This window comes from Impatiens glandulifera, chromosome 1 (genome assembly GCF_907164915.1).
Source record: "Impatiens glandulifera chromosome 1, dImpGla2.1, whole genome shotgun sequence".
NCBI classification, from domain to species: domain Eukaryota; kingdom Viridiplantae; phylum Streptophyta; class Magnoliopsida; order Ericales; family Balsaminaceae; genus Impatiens; species Impatiens glandulifera.
In genome coordinates this window covers 13,089,857-13,105,268 of record NC_061862.1, presented here as the reverse complement: position 1 = coordinate 13,105,268, position 15,412 = coordinate 13,089,857, and the positions used below count along the sequence as shown (strand labels likewise).

The window sequence follows — 15,412 nt, the reverse complement described above, 5'->3', positions numbered from 1 at the left end:
ATAATTTAAGTAGTATTTATTTAATTATTTTTTTATATATTTAACTGATTTATATATACAATTTATGTATTAATATATTTAAATTTATTTTTATTTTAAATAAAAAAATTCATACATTACAAAAATTGGTTAATAATCGAAACGGTTTTTAAAACAATCATTAATATAAACGGTTTTTAAAAACAATGATTAATATAAACATCTTTGACATTACATATTCTCTCTTCAGGCATTCTCAATTCTTGTTATATTTTCTCTTGACGACGGTATTTTCAGTTTTAGTTTTAGGTCAGTGGGTAAAATATTGTGACTGAAAAAAATGTTAGACTTCAATATATATAGTTAAATATTTAAATAATTATTATTTATTAAGAAAGATAAACATTTTATTTATTAATATTTATTTTTAATTTTGAAGATGGAGAATGGAGAATTGTTTATTTGAATATTTAATATTTTAGAATTATTGTTGATAAGTGTTATTTTTTATTTGATATTTTGATCATTTATAATTAAAAATATATGAATTATTTTATTATATTTAAGTTTAAGTTGTTTTTGGTTTTCCGTGCAATGCGGGAAAATTCATCCATGTTGGGGCGGTGATAATTTATATTTAAAATTTCTGTTGGAATCAGGATGGGGTCGGTTAATTTGGGCAGAGATAATAATGTTATTTCTCGAATTGAACTGTCGCATTATCATCTCTGCTCACAATCATAACATTTCAACTTCAAAGTATTTTAAATTAGAATCGAACCCATAACTTTTTATTTTTTTAGGAACCCTCCTTGTCATTTAAACTATCATAATATCGACTAAATAAAGCATAATTAAATATGTAAAATTATATAATAAGTAATCAAATTGAACCAGTTTAAAAGAAAAAAATAAATCATTATTCATTATTATCAGTTGACATTCAATTCTCAAATTTCTTCAACCACGATTATTTTGATATTTTTAAACTTTCTTAATAAATAAATTAAAACTTAAGGTAAACATAGAGTAAAATGTACCAAAAAAACGAGTTATCTTTATTTCGTGTTCCAAGTGACAACGAGAATGAAGTGGATTGATTATATGTATAAATTATGTATAGTGGAATGGTAGTCAATAAAAATTATTTCATCTTGATATAATAGAAAATAATACTAATAAGATTCTTGGGATATTTTCAATATTTAATAATGCATGCGTTGACACAGATTAATTAAAGAAATATATAGTTTTGTTTTCTAAGTTCTTCAATTTTGAAGGTGTCCATGTTTTGTGTTTTACAAAAATTGTATCAAATTTGAATGACAATTAGTGCATTGACCATTTTGCAATAAAATATCCATATGATAGGACCCGATGCCATAAAATAACCCTACTTTTGTGGGTTTTTTCTATTGTCAAGAAAAGTAATAAGAATGAAGAATCAACTCCTCATAATATATATAATACAATGAGATATGAGATTTCATTTGTAACGTGTCAAATAATAATGTAGGCATAAATAAATAATTGAAAATTTATCGATTTGAATGATCCCAACATGAATACTTGTGCGATTTGGGATCAAACTTCTAAATCATATAAAATTAATATTAAATTTAATACAAATATTTTAATCAATAATTTATTTATTCACGTTTTTTTAAATGGCTCGTTTATATTAAAGTGATAAAATTGTTTAAACATAACGACAAATTATTACATGAAAAAAAATAAGAAAAAAATACACACATTACCCAATAAATTATCAAGCTTATATATTTTTTAAGAAAACGAAAAACTCTCCGACCTACTCCACTCACCGGAATTTCAGAACGAATATCAGAAATCGTTGTAATAATAGAATTATTAATTATACGCATCAGACGACTACGAAAATTGAATGTTCGACGATTTCTCTCCAACTAAATTGTTCACCAAAAAATAATAGAGAATAACTCAAATATGTTTTCATGTCATATTTTGATTCAATTCAAACTTCACAACAACTATCCAAAGGCTCGAACAATATCTTATCAATTTTAATCATACTTCGAAAGACTTCATATGACAAATACGACTTACCATAATGCAATTTTTCCATAATACCACGAGAATCTCACCCGACACTCATATAGAATTAAGAGACTCTCAACTACAAAACCATCTACATAAATCCATTATAATCCACTGAAATGTTAATGTACATCTAATTAAGTTGGTTACGAGTCTGACCCATTTTGTTATAAGAAGAAATGCAGCAAGCTTTAGGGAAGGTTTACAAGTTTGAACCCAAAATCAGACAAAGTTTCCAAAATTCGAGGGCCAAATCACAATTATGGGCAATAATTAAATAAAAAGATTTTTATAGTTTGGACTTTAAGACACAAGCAAGCAAACACATGGAAATTAATAGCGCCGAATAAACCGGGTTTGACAGCAGGTGAACCGGAAAATATCCTTTTTCATTCATATCCTTACACGTATCTGCCAGCTCTTTTATTTATTATTATTATTATTATTATTATTATCTGGCACCGTTTAATAAATCTTGTGGTACTGAATCAATAAACGTCACAAATATATATATTTAATAGAAGCTATTAAAGTTGAAAAAATATATTAGATAAATTAGTATAAAATCCAAATTTTATAAAAAAAACAATAGGATTCAAATAATTAATGGTGGCCACGTTTCTTTAAATTCAAAAAAATCATTAGTATTAATTAGTACTCTTAATTTCTTTAAATTTTATTACTTTATTTAGTATATAAATTATTTTCTTGATAATATTACTCGTATTATTTGATATACATTTTCTTTTTTATTTACGATCAAATTATTATTTTGTTAATTAATAATAATCTAGCTATTTTCTAATTTATTATTATTGACAGATATAAATATTTTGTTTAAATCGTGCATGATCTCAAAACTTAGTATATATAACAGTCTGTTTGATTTCAAAACTATACAAAACTATACAAAACTAATGATTATTTTATTTTCTTTAAGTCAAAGAGATCCAAAAATAATTATATATATTTTTTTAATGTTTAATATGTTATGAAAATTTCTTGAGTAAGATATTATTAAAAAAAATCAAAAATTAAAATTATGAAAAATTAATAAATTATCCAGTACAAAAAAAAATCAAGAAAGATGATAAGTCCTTCAACAAAGACTATAGGTTTTCAAAACAAATCTAGAAAACGTGTAGTGGAGAATAAGTATTTATCAAATAACTAAAAGTAGTGTATTTCTTTCTTTAAAAAAAAGTCTACAATTAGATAATAATGATATATATAATTAAATAAGTAAACCTAAACAAAAAAAAAAAAAAACACACACACACAATTGATGTTGACCACTAAATACTAGTATTTTAAATGCAATTATTTATTATCATGGACAAATTATCAAAAATCTTATAAGCATTATCTTATAAACATGCATTCATGTCCCCTTAAATTAACACACATACAAAAAAACTATGACTCTACAATGTTAAAAATAAAAAATAAAATAAAATATTTTTAAAAATAAATAAGATACACACAAGTACGTTAAAATCCGATGATTTTAATATTTTACATAAGATTAACGAGTCCGATTTTAAGTAAATTTTTAAATAGATAAACTATTACGATTTAAAATTTACGATAATAAAATTTTACGAGTTTACGAGTTTATAAATAATTTTAATTTTACGATAACATACGATTTTACGTTTAAAAAAATAAATTTATATTTATAAATTAAAAAAATTAAGTTATTATTTTTTCAAATAAATTAATTTATATGAATTAATATGGTAAGTATAATCTAGTGTTATTTATTTATTTATTATTATTATTTAATTAATTTTAAATTTAAATATATACAATTTTAAATTAACTGAGTATAAAATATTTAATTATATATAAAAATAATAATAATATACTACTATTATTTTTTAAAATTAAATTCTTACTATTTTAAGAAAACTATAAATTTTAGAAGTCTACAAGTTGTCAACGATTTTACGTACTCTCAATTTTGACATATTTGGATACACGCACTTATATCTAAACAAAACGAACCACTCATTTTGAAAGACTTTGACATATCAATATGTTAAGATAAATTTATCTAACTTGTCAATGTATTTAATGATATATGAATTACAACTCCTATTTGTGGCTTCCATTAGTTTGGTTTTATATTCATTTTTATATAGCGGGTGAGGATGCTTTGAAATGTTTAAGTAATTAATATTTTTTTAAAATTTATCTAAACAGGGAAAGAGAAAAATCAATTTGGTTAACATGAACTTCCCAAAATAAGTTAATTAGTTAGCCGTTTCGTGCCAATATTTGATAGTATTTTTAAATGGCTAACTAATTAATTACTGCTTGCTTTAGGATGGATTTTATTTTATTTTTTTAATTAAAACATGACAATAATATATATTTATTGGAGTGTGGAATTTTGATCTTAATATTATTATTGTATTTTTAATTAATAAAAGGATAAAATTTATTATTATGAAGAAATTTTGTCTTTTCTGGTTGGAAAACTAACCTTTCTTTTCAGTTATTATGATGTGATTGATTGTATATATATTTTTAATTATTTTGCTTATACTGGTAGTGGCCTATTGATTAACATCGTTAAATAAAACGTCATGATATTTAAATTATAATAATATTAATATTAATTTTCAAATATTAAATTGTAATGTCTATTTCAAAACATACAATTATATAATCATCTCATTGAAAAATTGATGTAATTAAAATTGAAATAAATAAGGAATGTTATTCAAATTTGAGAAAAGGTAAACATTCAAACTTAATTGAATCTTTATATTGACTTATTCCAAACTGAAAAAGACATTTTATTCTTCAGATGTATGACTAAACCTAGAGTTTTGATATTTTATAAAAATTAATCTAAAATAAAAATAACTCTGTTTATATATATACTAACTTAAAATATTAAAATTTATAATTAAGTTTTGTTTTTAGTTAACATTTAACTTGTTAACTTTCTATTGTTATTTTTTAAATGGTTCATGTATTATATAAAAAAATAATAATTCGTTTAAGTATAGTAAAATTAAACATGTCATAAAAAATAATTAAAATTTATAATAATAAAAATTAAGAGATTAGTATTACGATCATGAAGTTTCTTTTAAGACCGTGAACTTTTTTCATTAAAATAAATATATTATTATATAAAAAATAGTTTAAATATGAAAAGAAGTATGTATATGAATATAAAAAAGCTAAATTTCATGTAATGTTATTGAGTTGTTTTAAATAATAATTATTTATATATTTGTTTAATAAGAAATAACTTTTAAATTGTTATATATATTGTTGTTTTTTTATATAATTAATTTTATTTTTTTCATTGTTTTAAAAATATTAACTTGTAAACCTGTTTAAACGACTAAATATCCTAATAGCACATGAATTCAGAGAGCAGATCTTGAAAATAAAAATTAATAATTATTATTTTTTATTTTTTTGGGTCTGGTTCGGATTAAGGTTTTTGAAAAAATCTAGAGAGAGGAAAAATAATGATTGGTGATGATTTTGAGGAGGTGATGATTATTTTTGATAAAAAGACTTAAATGTATTAATATATATAAATAAAATAAAAAATAATAATTTAAAATAAAGAGTATTCTAGTATTTTAGTTAATGAAATTAGTGATGTAATTGCTGAGAGATGATTGATTGAAAAATTAATTTTGGATAAATTTTTTAAAAAACTCGAAGAGAACGAGATCTTAGTTTAGTTCATTATTTACTTGTTTATTCTTAAAAAAAAAATCCATGTTATTTACTCGTTTAATTTATTCTTTATTTCTTTATACTCGTCGGTCGTCCGTGACTCTAAATTTTGAATTCATCCGTTTATAATTTAACCCCACATATAAAAACAAAGAAATAATTGTATTTGAAATAGAGTTGGCATGCATTAGGTCACTTAGAAATAGTATTTAATTGAATTTGTTATGTGTATGCGTGTATATAATGTAGATAATAAGATAAAGAAGACTCTTATATTTCTCAATTTCACACCTAATTTTGATTCACATTGGTAGACTAGACCGACCCGACCCGCCCGGCCGCTCTGTTTGTTCCCGAATTCACACTTTTAATTAATTAATTAATTAATTAATTAATTAATTGTCTTCTTCTTCTTCTCCAATATCTCTCTTCTATATAAACCCACCCACCATCTTCTTCATTTTAAATATATCAATCTCTCTCTCTATTTCTCTTGTTTTCTTTTCTTTTGATCATAAATATTTATATATTAAGATGGCCGAAAGTGGAGTTAAGGGTTTTGAATCGGGTAAGAAGAAGGGAAGATGTTGGGATTTGATATTGAGGACGACGGCGCTTGCCTTTACTCTGACGGCGGCGGTGTTGCTCGGCGTGAACAAGCAGACAAAGTTGATTACAGCGCAGCCCTTTCCCACCCTCCCTCCCATGACCGTTCCTCTCACCGCAAAATGGCACTATCTCTCCGCCTTCATGTATCTATCTCTCTCTCACACTCACTTCTAGATAGCTAGATTCTTACTTAAAATAGATTGTTTTATAAAACTATATAACTCTTTCTTAAAATAGAATAACTTTAAGAGGTTGAATAATAAACCCAACGAAAAAATTACCGAAAGCCCGTCTACGATCTGGCCTGCTAGGTTGTTTAATGTCCTGAAATCGCTGATTTCGGGTTTTGAAATGCCGGAACATTTTTTATTTTCTCGCTCTACACACATGCGTTTTGAAACATTTTTAAAATTTTCTCTCTCATAATTACATGGCATGCCACGTTAATTCGTGCACTTCATTTCTTTAATTTCTTTTTGTTGAATTTATCATTTTTTTTTTTTAAGGTTATGCGCGATGGTTTGAGAAAATGTTTTTTGTTTTTCAAAAAAAAACCTTGTCCTTATATTCTAATTTTATCTCTTCTTTTTTAGAATTAATTTTGGATAGTTTGGTATTTAATTATATAAAAAGAGTAATTAAACAGTTAAAATAAGGATAAATAATGGTTGAATTTTGGGATAAAATCTTCAAAAAAAAAAAAAAAAAAAAAACTTATCAAACAAGAGCATTGAGGGTTCGGTTTAGATTATTTGAAAAAACAAAAGCTAAAAAAAAAAATCATTTAACTTTCTTATTATCCATCGTTAATAGTTACTTTTTTGCATATTCAAAGTTTAAATCCGAGACCTAAATTGTCCGGATTAATAAAAAATTGTTTATACTTTTTAAAAGGATAAAACTTTCTTTGTGAATACTCAATCTCATGAATAGTCAAAATTCATGTTATAGACTATTGCTCATGCATATTTTTTTTTTAATTTTAGTTGCCTAGCCAAAATTTGTCTTATTAGTTATTAAGCATGAGAATAAAAATAAATGAATACAAAAATGGAGGGATATTGACTACTCTTTCCTTTTATAAAATTAGTTTAATTAAAGAACTAATTGGGGGTGTGAATAGATATTTAACAAAGAAACAGTTAAAGAAGGTCACTATATTGAAACATGAAAGTTTTTATTTCATTTGACTTTTGATCTAACTAACAAGATAATATAAATATTTAAAATTATAGACATTGAAATAAATGTACTTACATCATACAACAATGACTAGTATTTAATAATCAACCACATTACAATTAATGATGTTCATCATCTAGCTACCCAACTGCAGATTTAATCTTATTTATCTTTGAATAATAATAATAATAATTTGATGTATGGTGCAGATTCTTTGTGGTGGCGAATTCCATAGCAAGTGGGTATGCTGCGATTTCCTTGATCCCATCTTTCCTTGCGAAGAAACGTCCATCAATGGCTGTGATTGTTCTTGATCTCTTGATGGTGGGTCTTCTCTTCTCATCCATTGGAGCTGCCGGGGCAATTGGAATAATAGGTCAAAAAGGAAACGACCACGTTAAATGGAACAAAGTTTGCAATGTTTTCGATAAATTCTGTCACCAGGTCATTGCAGCTATCGCGCTATCGTTTATCGGTTCGCTTGCCTTCTTTCTACTTGTTGTACTCGCAGCTCACAATCTCCACAAGAAATCCCACTAGTTAGAGTTGAAAATTTAGTCTTTTGTTGTTTACAAAAAAAAACATTATTATGGTGTGTAATGTATGACTAAATTATGTAATATCTTCAAAGTTGGTGTGCATGGTTCAGTTGAATCTTCAATTTCTTAATGTTATTTAATAAACCATCTTATAACTTAATTTCCACTTATAACATATAGTAATAACTCAAATGTAATAATCAAAATCAAAAGGTTACATGTCCTTCAGGAGCCAGGTTGGCGTTTTTACAAAGATCGATGTCATCAAATCTGTTCGTCGACACTTCGTTGTCAAGGGGGACCCGATCCGACCCAAATCAACAAACATGGAAGCATTTAAGGCAGAGGAAATGACTTTTGTTTTTTGTGTTTCCCCATTTATGAACTCGGGCTCATAATTGAAATTGCCCCCAAATTTGGTTGAAGATTGTCTGTTTGTCAATATCTATTTACATCCATTTGACTTTAAACCATATCTGCCAGCAATACAAGCATAACATTGATGTTCTTCTGTAGAGCAGCAGCAGCGGATTCCTGAATAAATATGCCCAAAAAGTCATATATATGATTCAACGACTCTTTTTGATTGAATTAGATTAAATGTATACAACTTTTTTGGCTAATTCCCATTTTGCCCTTACTCTCTATATAACAATTATTGTTGTGTTAAGGGTATTTAGGACAAAGATGACAAATGTATTTTTGGATAGAAGTTAAGGCAATTAGAATTTAATGCCAAATGTAGATTTGTTTGTATTCTTACCAAACAAAAGATTATGTCTTCAGCTAATTAAATACCTTTATGTCTTCATCTTTCTGGTGCTTAATAACCTCCAAAGGCCACTTTTCAACCAGTTTCTGAAACTCGGCTATCATTTTTGAACTCATTGATTTGGGTAGGATCTGCAAACGTGTGATTTAGGATTTAGATATAACCGAGGCCAATAGAAAATATTATATATATCAGAGCAGATACAGCATATATATATATCCCATTTTCCAATTTAAATCAGTGATTATGCAAGCAAACTGGACGATGATATCCATTAAGAGGATTATATAAGACATTTAAGAGGAAGATTATAGTCATACGGAACTGATTTCTACGAATTAATAATACCTGATTGACACTTCGAATCATTGCAGCAGCATCCTCGGGCTTATTTTGGAGGAGCAATAGCTGCAAAGGCATGTTATTAAAGCCATGAATCTATTATTGGCATCTATTGAAATACATCTCAAATTATGTAGCTATAGAAGGTCAGTAAGCATGCATGTGCAGAAATACCTTTATAAAGCATATAAACAAATTGTATAGTTAGGGTTGGAATTATTTTTCTTGAATTTTTATCAAACATATACATCTATGCTACTGAGGTTCAAAGGAGATTTTTTTATATTTTTTTTTGTTATTCATAACCTAAGTCCTTTGGCACTGCAAGGTTTACAAATACGTACCTTAGCACATGAAATAGCGGTGAGAATAGAGTGACGCGTTGTGGTTTCTGATCTCAAAATTTCAATTTTCATTAGAGAATCAACATCTCCTGCAAAGGTGGTGGGATGGGATGATGAATATTTATTCAGATACATAAACGTTTGAAACTAAAATTAGTCAAAAGAGATTCTGAAATATATTTTGAAAGTCCATCCACAAATACAAATGTCTAGAAATACAAATCAAGCAAATAAAATTTGTTGGACCTCGTTTGGCAGCAAAGTCCATCCACAAATCAAAAGAAGTTCGTCGTAGCTTCACCCCCGCCTTGACAAATATCTTTGAATACTTATTCATCAATTCCCAGTCATCAGCATTGTAACATATACTGCAATATATCATAGGATTCATATATTGAAAATAAACCATTTGGAAGTGACCATACAAAAACTATCAAATTCAAAAGAATGATAAGTGAGTGCTTGTCGACTGCAGTTTTTCTCTACACATGCCATGTTAAAAGCAAATAAAACCCCCAATCTTAATACATCATATATATATATATATATATATATTAGGAACACACAATACCTGAAGATAATGTCTGCAGTAGAAGGTTGTAATGGCAAATTATTTTTCTCAATAAGCTTCATTGTATCTACCATTAGACTAACATCCTTCTGCTGTTTTGCATACATCTGTGCGGTTAAACAAATGAAAATATTATTAGATTGTGCATATTTATACCAACTTTCTGAATGTTATTGGTACGAAAATGAGATCTACCAGCAAATGATGAGCAGAGACTAAGCTTGGAGATAATCCATACACATTATGTTTCCATAATGCTTTCTTACCTGCCATATATTATGTCATTTACTAACAACAATGAGCAAAATGGGTTGCAGATTCAAGATTAAGAATGAGAAAAAGTCTTCTGGAATTTGAAACTAGGGCCTATGTGACACCAACTCCCCCCAAAACTGATTCTTTTACATATATCAATGTTTTCTCTAGTAACTTATACTGTGGTGTATTTCAACTCCACTATATACTAAATAGGCATATATTCGAAGACACCAGTTGTTAAGTTAATAAAATCACTATCGTGGCAAGCATTCTGCAAGTCCAGCTGACTAGTAATCAAAACGAGGAATTGAAACATTGACTAACCATTTGGGATTCATATCTCTCGACTGTTTAATTTACAGAATGGGCTTATAATGAACAAACAATAATTTCGTCACAAAAGGCATATAGCTAGGGCATACCAAAGTCAATTGCCCCTGCTCGGATGCTAGCCTTGGTGACTTCTCCACACAGATTGCAATCAAATTTTCCATGAATTCTGAGATTAGAGAGTCTCTGCGGAACAGAAGTTTATAGTCAAATGTATAGATTTCAAATTTTGAACTTCCTAACAACAATAGATTCGTTTGGTTTTATTGATTCAAAACAACATCCAGCATAAAGGACGACAACTAGAAGGAAAGAAAGATGATTAAACACATCTGAACGAGAACTCACAAATATTTTAAGACGTTTTAAGATGTTAAAGAGAAGTTTAATGTCATCAACATTGGTACAATTATCAATGAGAGACCATAACCAAGCATTTGGTGGCATACTTCTTTGTTGCGACAGAGATTCAAGCATTTTATCATAGAGTTCCTTTACAGCCTCTGCATTCAAATTAAGAACAGCGCATATTTGTATCACCTCCACTGTGTGACTTCTACATTCAATTAAAAAAAGAAGAACAAGTAAGTACCTGTATGACTATCTGGAATTCCAGAACAATAAAATTCCTTCTGCACAAACATTATTGATCCTACTGGCATCATTTTTTGAAAGCCTGCATAGTTGTTTTTATCTCAATTATCAACATTCAAACAGAAGTTATTATGCTTGTTCATTGATTTCTAACACTTATTCTTCTCAAGGATCAAAATTTATTGGAAATTATCTAGGACCCGTGATGAATATAGAGAAGGAAAACCCTGTACCTAATAAATTGTCGTTATTTCGGTTGGGGGACTGAAAAACAGTATAAGGAGCTCTGGAAAGAGACGCTTGGGCTCCATGGTCTGAGGAGAAGAGGACTCGCGGCGGTCTAAGAGACGATACCAGTAAGCGGGCTCTCAAGAGGGCTTGCATTCGTTAGATCGACCGAACAACAGGGAGAGAGATGAACACAAGGAAGGATTCGGACTTCCAGTTTGGGGGCGGGGTTTTGAAGACTCTGTTTTTGTAAGCTACGCCTTCAAGATTTTCTTTGAAATTTATTAATAGCCCAAAATAGCAATTAGGGTCTCAAACTTTGGCCTTTTTTTTTTTGCTAACCAAATTCGAACGAAAAATATTCAAAGAATTTAGTGTCATAAACGGTGTCGAGAATAATGTCTCAACTCCCAACACGTAGTTAGACTTAAATCTAAGGGAAATTTGAGCAAATGACCTAAAAATAGGGTGAATTGCGTTTGGTGAGAGTGAATAAATTAAATAGCGCTGGTGATCCCCTTTTTTTTCTAACGAAAATGTCCCTACTGCGTCACGCATTCTCAGGTTGCGTGACGCAATTTTTTATTTTTTTATTTTTTTATTTTTCAAAAAAAAATAATTATAAATTTTTTTGGACGAAAATGTCTCAGAAACCCCAGTTGCGTCACGCAATCGCGAGACGAAAAAAAAAAATCGGTTGCGTTACGCAAGTGTACAATTGTCATTAAAAAACAAAAAGGGTCACCAGCGCTATTTAAATTATCACCATCACTTTCCTCATTTCACCCTATTTTTAGGGTCATCTGCTCAAATTCCCCAAATCTAACTAGAGAGAAATTCAATTTTTTAAGTTCAGGTCACGTGTTATTGTTGTTTATATTCTCGTTTTTTTATTCTTCCTCAATATATATCACCTAATATAGAGTTTTATTATTATGTTAGTTGTTTTTCTGTTTAATTAATTATTTTAAAATTTGTTTATCAAAACTGACTCATTATTCAGATATATCTAATCCGGTAATGAAAACGTTAACAGAAAAACATTGTACTAGTGCAAAATGGAGATCAAAACGTAAAAGAATGGAGATCCACAGTAATCGAAAATTTCCAATTGATATTAGACTAAAAAGGTAACAGAAAAACAGTTGAATTTCTTTCACATTATACACTATCAAAGAGAACATATTTGAATTGAAGTCCACTACTTAATATTGATTGATTTGATTACATGTGCAAGTGTAGTAGTATAACTATTGTCTACGATTTTCCTTTTGTACTAAAATAAGGAAATCGAAGGCGTAAGATATTATCATCATTCTGTCAGTGAGTGGGGGTTTAGAACCGGAGCTCGAATAATCCTTGAGTTGTAAGATTGACAATTCCCACATTTATGCCCGAGTATATGAAACGCTACTTCTGTTGTATCGTTGCAATCGTTACAAAGTATCCAAACCTAGCAAACAAAATATTTCTTCAACAATCAAACCTTAAAAAAAATGACCACGAAATAATAACAATTTTTACCTTCTTGTTCCTGTAGACCTCGGGCATGGCAGTTGCTTCAATCTCTTCGTCAATCCTCTTCCAGGTTCTGGACATATCGATGACAGATTTCGAGCAAATGGGACAGCAATATCTGTACAACCATTTTTTTTTAATTTAAAGCAAAGCATAATATTCATATATATTAGTATTAAAAAAAATGCCTACTTGTCGTGCTTTATCATCTCGTCGTAACATTCACAATGCATTGTATGCCCGCATTTCATTACAGTCGTGTCTTTCAACGAATCAAATAGGTACTGCCACCAAACAAGTTATATTGTATAGAAAAAAATAAAAGGAAAAAAATAAAAGTCGAAAAGGACCCTAACAAACCTCATAACAAATTGGACAGTGATGTCGCATTGAATTCTCCACGCACAAGTGATTATCAAGCAAACTAATCGAATAACACGATCCTGTATAACAACAAAACTATCGATAAAAATCAAATAAGAACAAAAGCATGTTTGAAAGAGATCGGTCAGATCAGATCAGACAGCGTACCACACTTCTTGCAGTGGAAAAAGTTATCGCGACCACCAACTCTGCCAATTATAAGAATTTCAGAAACAAAAATAAAGCATGACAACAAAAATTGCTTGCTTACTAACCTGCATATCCCACAATCAAAACAATGAAACTGCTTCTTCTCAATCTGAAATTCAAAGAACAAACAGATTGAGGGTATTCATTCATTCATTCATAAACATGTTTATGATGATGACAAGATTGAGAGCAACAGAAACTGACATCATCGTCGAAGAACTTGCATATTTTACAAAAGTATTCTCCCATGTTAACTCCACAACTAGAACATTTACGGGCTATCTGATGAATATGATAAATGAACAAACAGCATCAAACAAAGAAGCAAACAGTTAAATACTAATCATAAATAAAGGGAAATGCAGATTCAAACCAACCGGTTGCTCTGTGTCACAAACCGAGCAGATGACCTTCTTAATATCATATCGATTAATTTCATGACGATCCACGGGGCTTTTCAATGAATTCTAACAAACCAATTACACAAATATATTCACATTCCAAATACCAGATAATCAATAATTACATTCCAATTACCATTGCTTCATTGTGACAATGGCGACAACCAAACACCTCGTTACAGCAGGGTGCTCTGATCTTGCATCTCCTTCTGTAATGCTTGCATCTATAAAATATCCAAAACCCAATTCAATACATCTTATGAAGCATCAAGAATCCATAAAAAAATGAAAGAAAAAGAGAGATTTAGGGTGCCCACCCATAACCCATCTTCCCATAATCAAGGCGCTCATTCCTTGCGCCATCCATGGTCTGAAAAAGGAAAGAAACTCCGAAGAGAAAGGCAAGGATTTGGGAAGATGCAGTCAAATGGGAGATGGCATCAAGTTGACCTGATCTTCAACTATAATGAAATTTCTTAAAGAATTGAATAATAATTAACAGAATGGTGCCCGAGATAGATGGATGGATGGATAACCAAAATAAATTATGGGTTTTTTTTTCAAATCCAAGAGAATTTCTGAAACTACAGATCAAGAAACTAGAAATTAGAAGCAAAAGAAGAATGGAAAGAAATCTATCTTATGAAGGAGATCGTTGTGGCATTTAAACAAACAGTTGATGCGCAAAATCAACAATTGTGTTTGATTTGCCACTCAAGAATCAAGATTGCGACTTGTTATGAAGCGAGCGAGAATGCGTTATCTCGCATTCAATGCCCCCTCCCTCTCGCATTAAACAAAACGAAAATTCAAGAAATTTTCACCCTTTATAATGACAAAAAACAACATTTTAGTTTGATAAATGTCGTTTTTTTTGTTTTAAATTTTCTTAATTGATCGAAATCGAAGAGACCAGAGAATTTGGGAATGTTTTGGATTGATTGAAATATTTACCCTTATACTTTTAATCACTTTATAATTTGACTCTTATCTCTTATATTTTTCAAGATTTTATTTCGTACTTTTATTTACATTCCTCTTCGTAAAAGTTATGTATAATTCTACGAGTAATGATAGATAACGGAAATTTGGTATCGAGAATAATGTGTCAACACGTGATTGGATTTAAATCTAATAGGAAAAAGAAATTTTATTTTCGAAATGAAATAACGTGATTTTACATTATTTCCGACATCATTCATTACACCAAATTCTCGTTATTTATCGTTACTCTAATTCTACCATCCAAAGATTTTGTGAAGAATGATTCTATTTTAATCTTTGAGACATTGTAGTTTGCATCGGATAAAATAAATTATAAACTAAATAAAAAAATTATGAGTCATGTTATATTTTTACGTAAAAAAAATCGTAATCTCTAAACT

General features: G+C 28.7%; 3 protein-coding genes across 4 annotated transcripts; 1 reads left to right on the top strand and 2 right to left on the bottom strand.

The window, feature by feature from the left end:
* Positions 1 to 6,278: 6,278 nt before the first annotated feature.
* On the top strand, positions 6,279 to 8,231 carry LOC124918959 (CASP-like protein 1E2). Its single transcript, XM_047459046.1, has 2 exons — positions 6,279 to 6,518; positions 7,767 to 8,231. The coding sequence occupies exons 1-2, from the start codon at positions 6,301 to 6,303 to the stop codon at positions 8,095 to 8,097; spliced, it is 549 nt and encodes a 182-aa protein (XP_047315002.1). The 5' UTR covers positions 6,279 to 6,300; the 3' UTR covers positions 8,098 to 8,231.
* A 240-nt stretch (positions 8,232 to 8,471) lies between these two features.
* On the bottom strand, positions 8,472 to 11,795 carry LOC124918955. Of its 2 annotated transcripts, none has more exons than XM_047459041.1 (11): positions 11,541 to 11,795; positions 11,306 to 11,389; positions 11,062 to 11,216; positions 10,806 to 10,899; positions 10,321 to 10,391; positions 10,126 to 10,232; positions 9,801 to 9,922; positions 9,555 to 9,643; positions 9,217 to 9,276; positions 8,895 to 8,999; positions 8,472 to 8,630 (listed from the first exon to the last, which is right to left on the bottom strand). In XM_047459041.1, exons 1-11 carry the CDS (start codon positions 11,689 to 11,691, stop codon positions 8,562 to 8,564), a joined length of 1,107 nt encoding a protein of 368 aa, XP_047314997.1. In that variant the 5' UTR covers positions 11,692 to 11,795; the 3' UTR covers positions 8,472 to 8,561. The 2 variants fall into 2 exon arrangements, with proteins under 2 accessions (XP_047314997.1, XP_047314998.1); XM_047459042.1 differs by having other exon boundaries at positions 11,163 to 11,216; positions 11,541 to 11,561.
* Positions 11,796 to 12,632: 837 nt separating this feature from the next.
* On the bottom strand, positions 12,633 to 14,847 carry LOC124918958 (E3 ubiquitin-protein ligase MIEL1). Its single transcript, XM_047459045.1, has 10 exons — positions 14,345 to 14,847; positions 14,164 to 14,251; positions 14,004 to 14,093; positions 13,831 to 13,908; positions 13,692 to 13,735; positions 13,585 to 13,625; positions 13,414 to 13,496; positions 13,246 to 13,337; positions 13,060 to 13,171; positions 12,633 to 12,988 (listed from the first exon to the last, which is right to left on the bottom strand). The coding sequence occupies exons 1-10, from the start codon at positions 14,392 to 14,394 to the stop codon at positions 12,848 to 12,850; spliced, it is 819 nt and encodes a 272-aa protein (XP_047315001.1). The 5' UTR covers positions 14,395 to 14,847; the 3' UTR covers positions 12,633 to 12,847.
* Between the last annotated feature and the right edge of the window lie 565 nt (positions 14,848 to 15,412).

Excerpts from the sequence above, each read along its gene's own strand:
- LOC124918959 (XM_047459046.1), top strand. The coding sequence starts at position 6,301 with ATGGCCGAAAGTGGAGTTAAGGGTTTTGAATCGGGTAAGAAGAAGGGA. Across the intron at positions 6,519-7,766 it reads CACTATCTCTCCGCCTTCAT|ATTCTTTGTGGTGGCGAATT; the intron begins GTATCTATCTCT and ends TGTATGGTGCAG.
- LOC124918958 (XM_047459045.1), bottom strand. The coding sequence starts at position 14,394 with ATGGATGGCGCAAGGAATGAGCGCCTTGATTATGGGAAGATGGGTTAT. Across the intron at positions 13,909-14,003 it reads TTTGTGACACAGAGCAACCG|ATAGCCCGTAAATGTTCTAG; the intron begins GTTGGTTTGAAT and ends CATATTCATCAG. Across the intron at positions 13,338-13,413 it reads ACTGTCCAATTTGTTATGAG|TACCTATTTGATTCGTTGAA; the intron begins GTTTGTTAGGGT and ends GTTTGGTGGCAG.
- LOC124918955 (XM_047459041.1), bottom strand. The coding sequence starts at position 11,691 with ATGCAAGCCCTCTTGAGAGCCCGCTTACTGGTATCGTCTCTTAGACCG. Across the intron at positions 11,390-11,540 it reads AAATAACGACAATTTATTAG|GCTTTCAAAAAATGATGCCA; the intron begins GTACAGGGTTTT and ends ACAACTATGCAG. Across the intron at positions 11,217-11,305 it reads AATTCCAGATAGTCATACAG|AGGCTGTAAAGGAACTCTAT; the intron begins GTACTTACTTGT and ends ATTTGAATGCAG.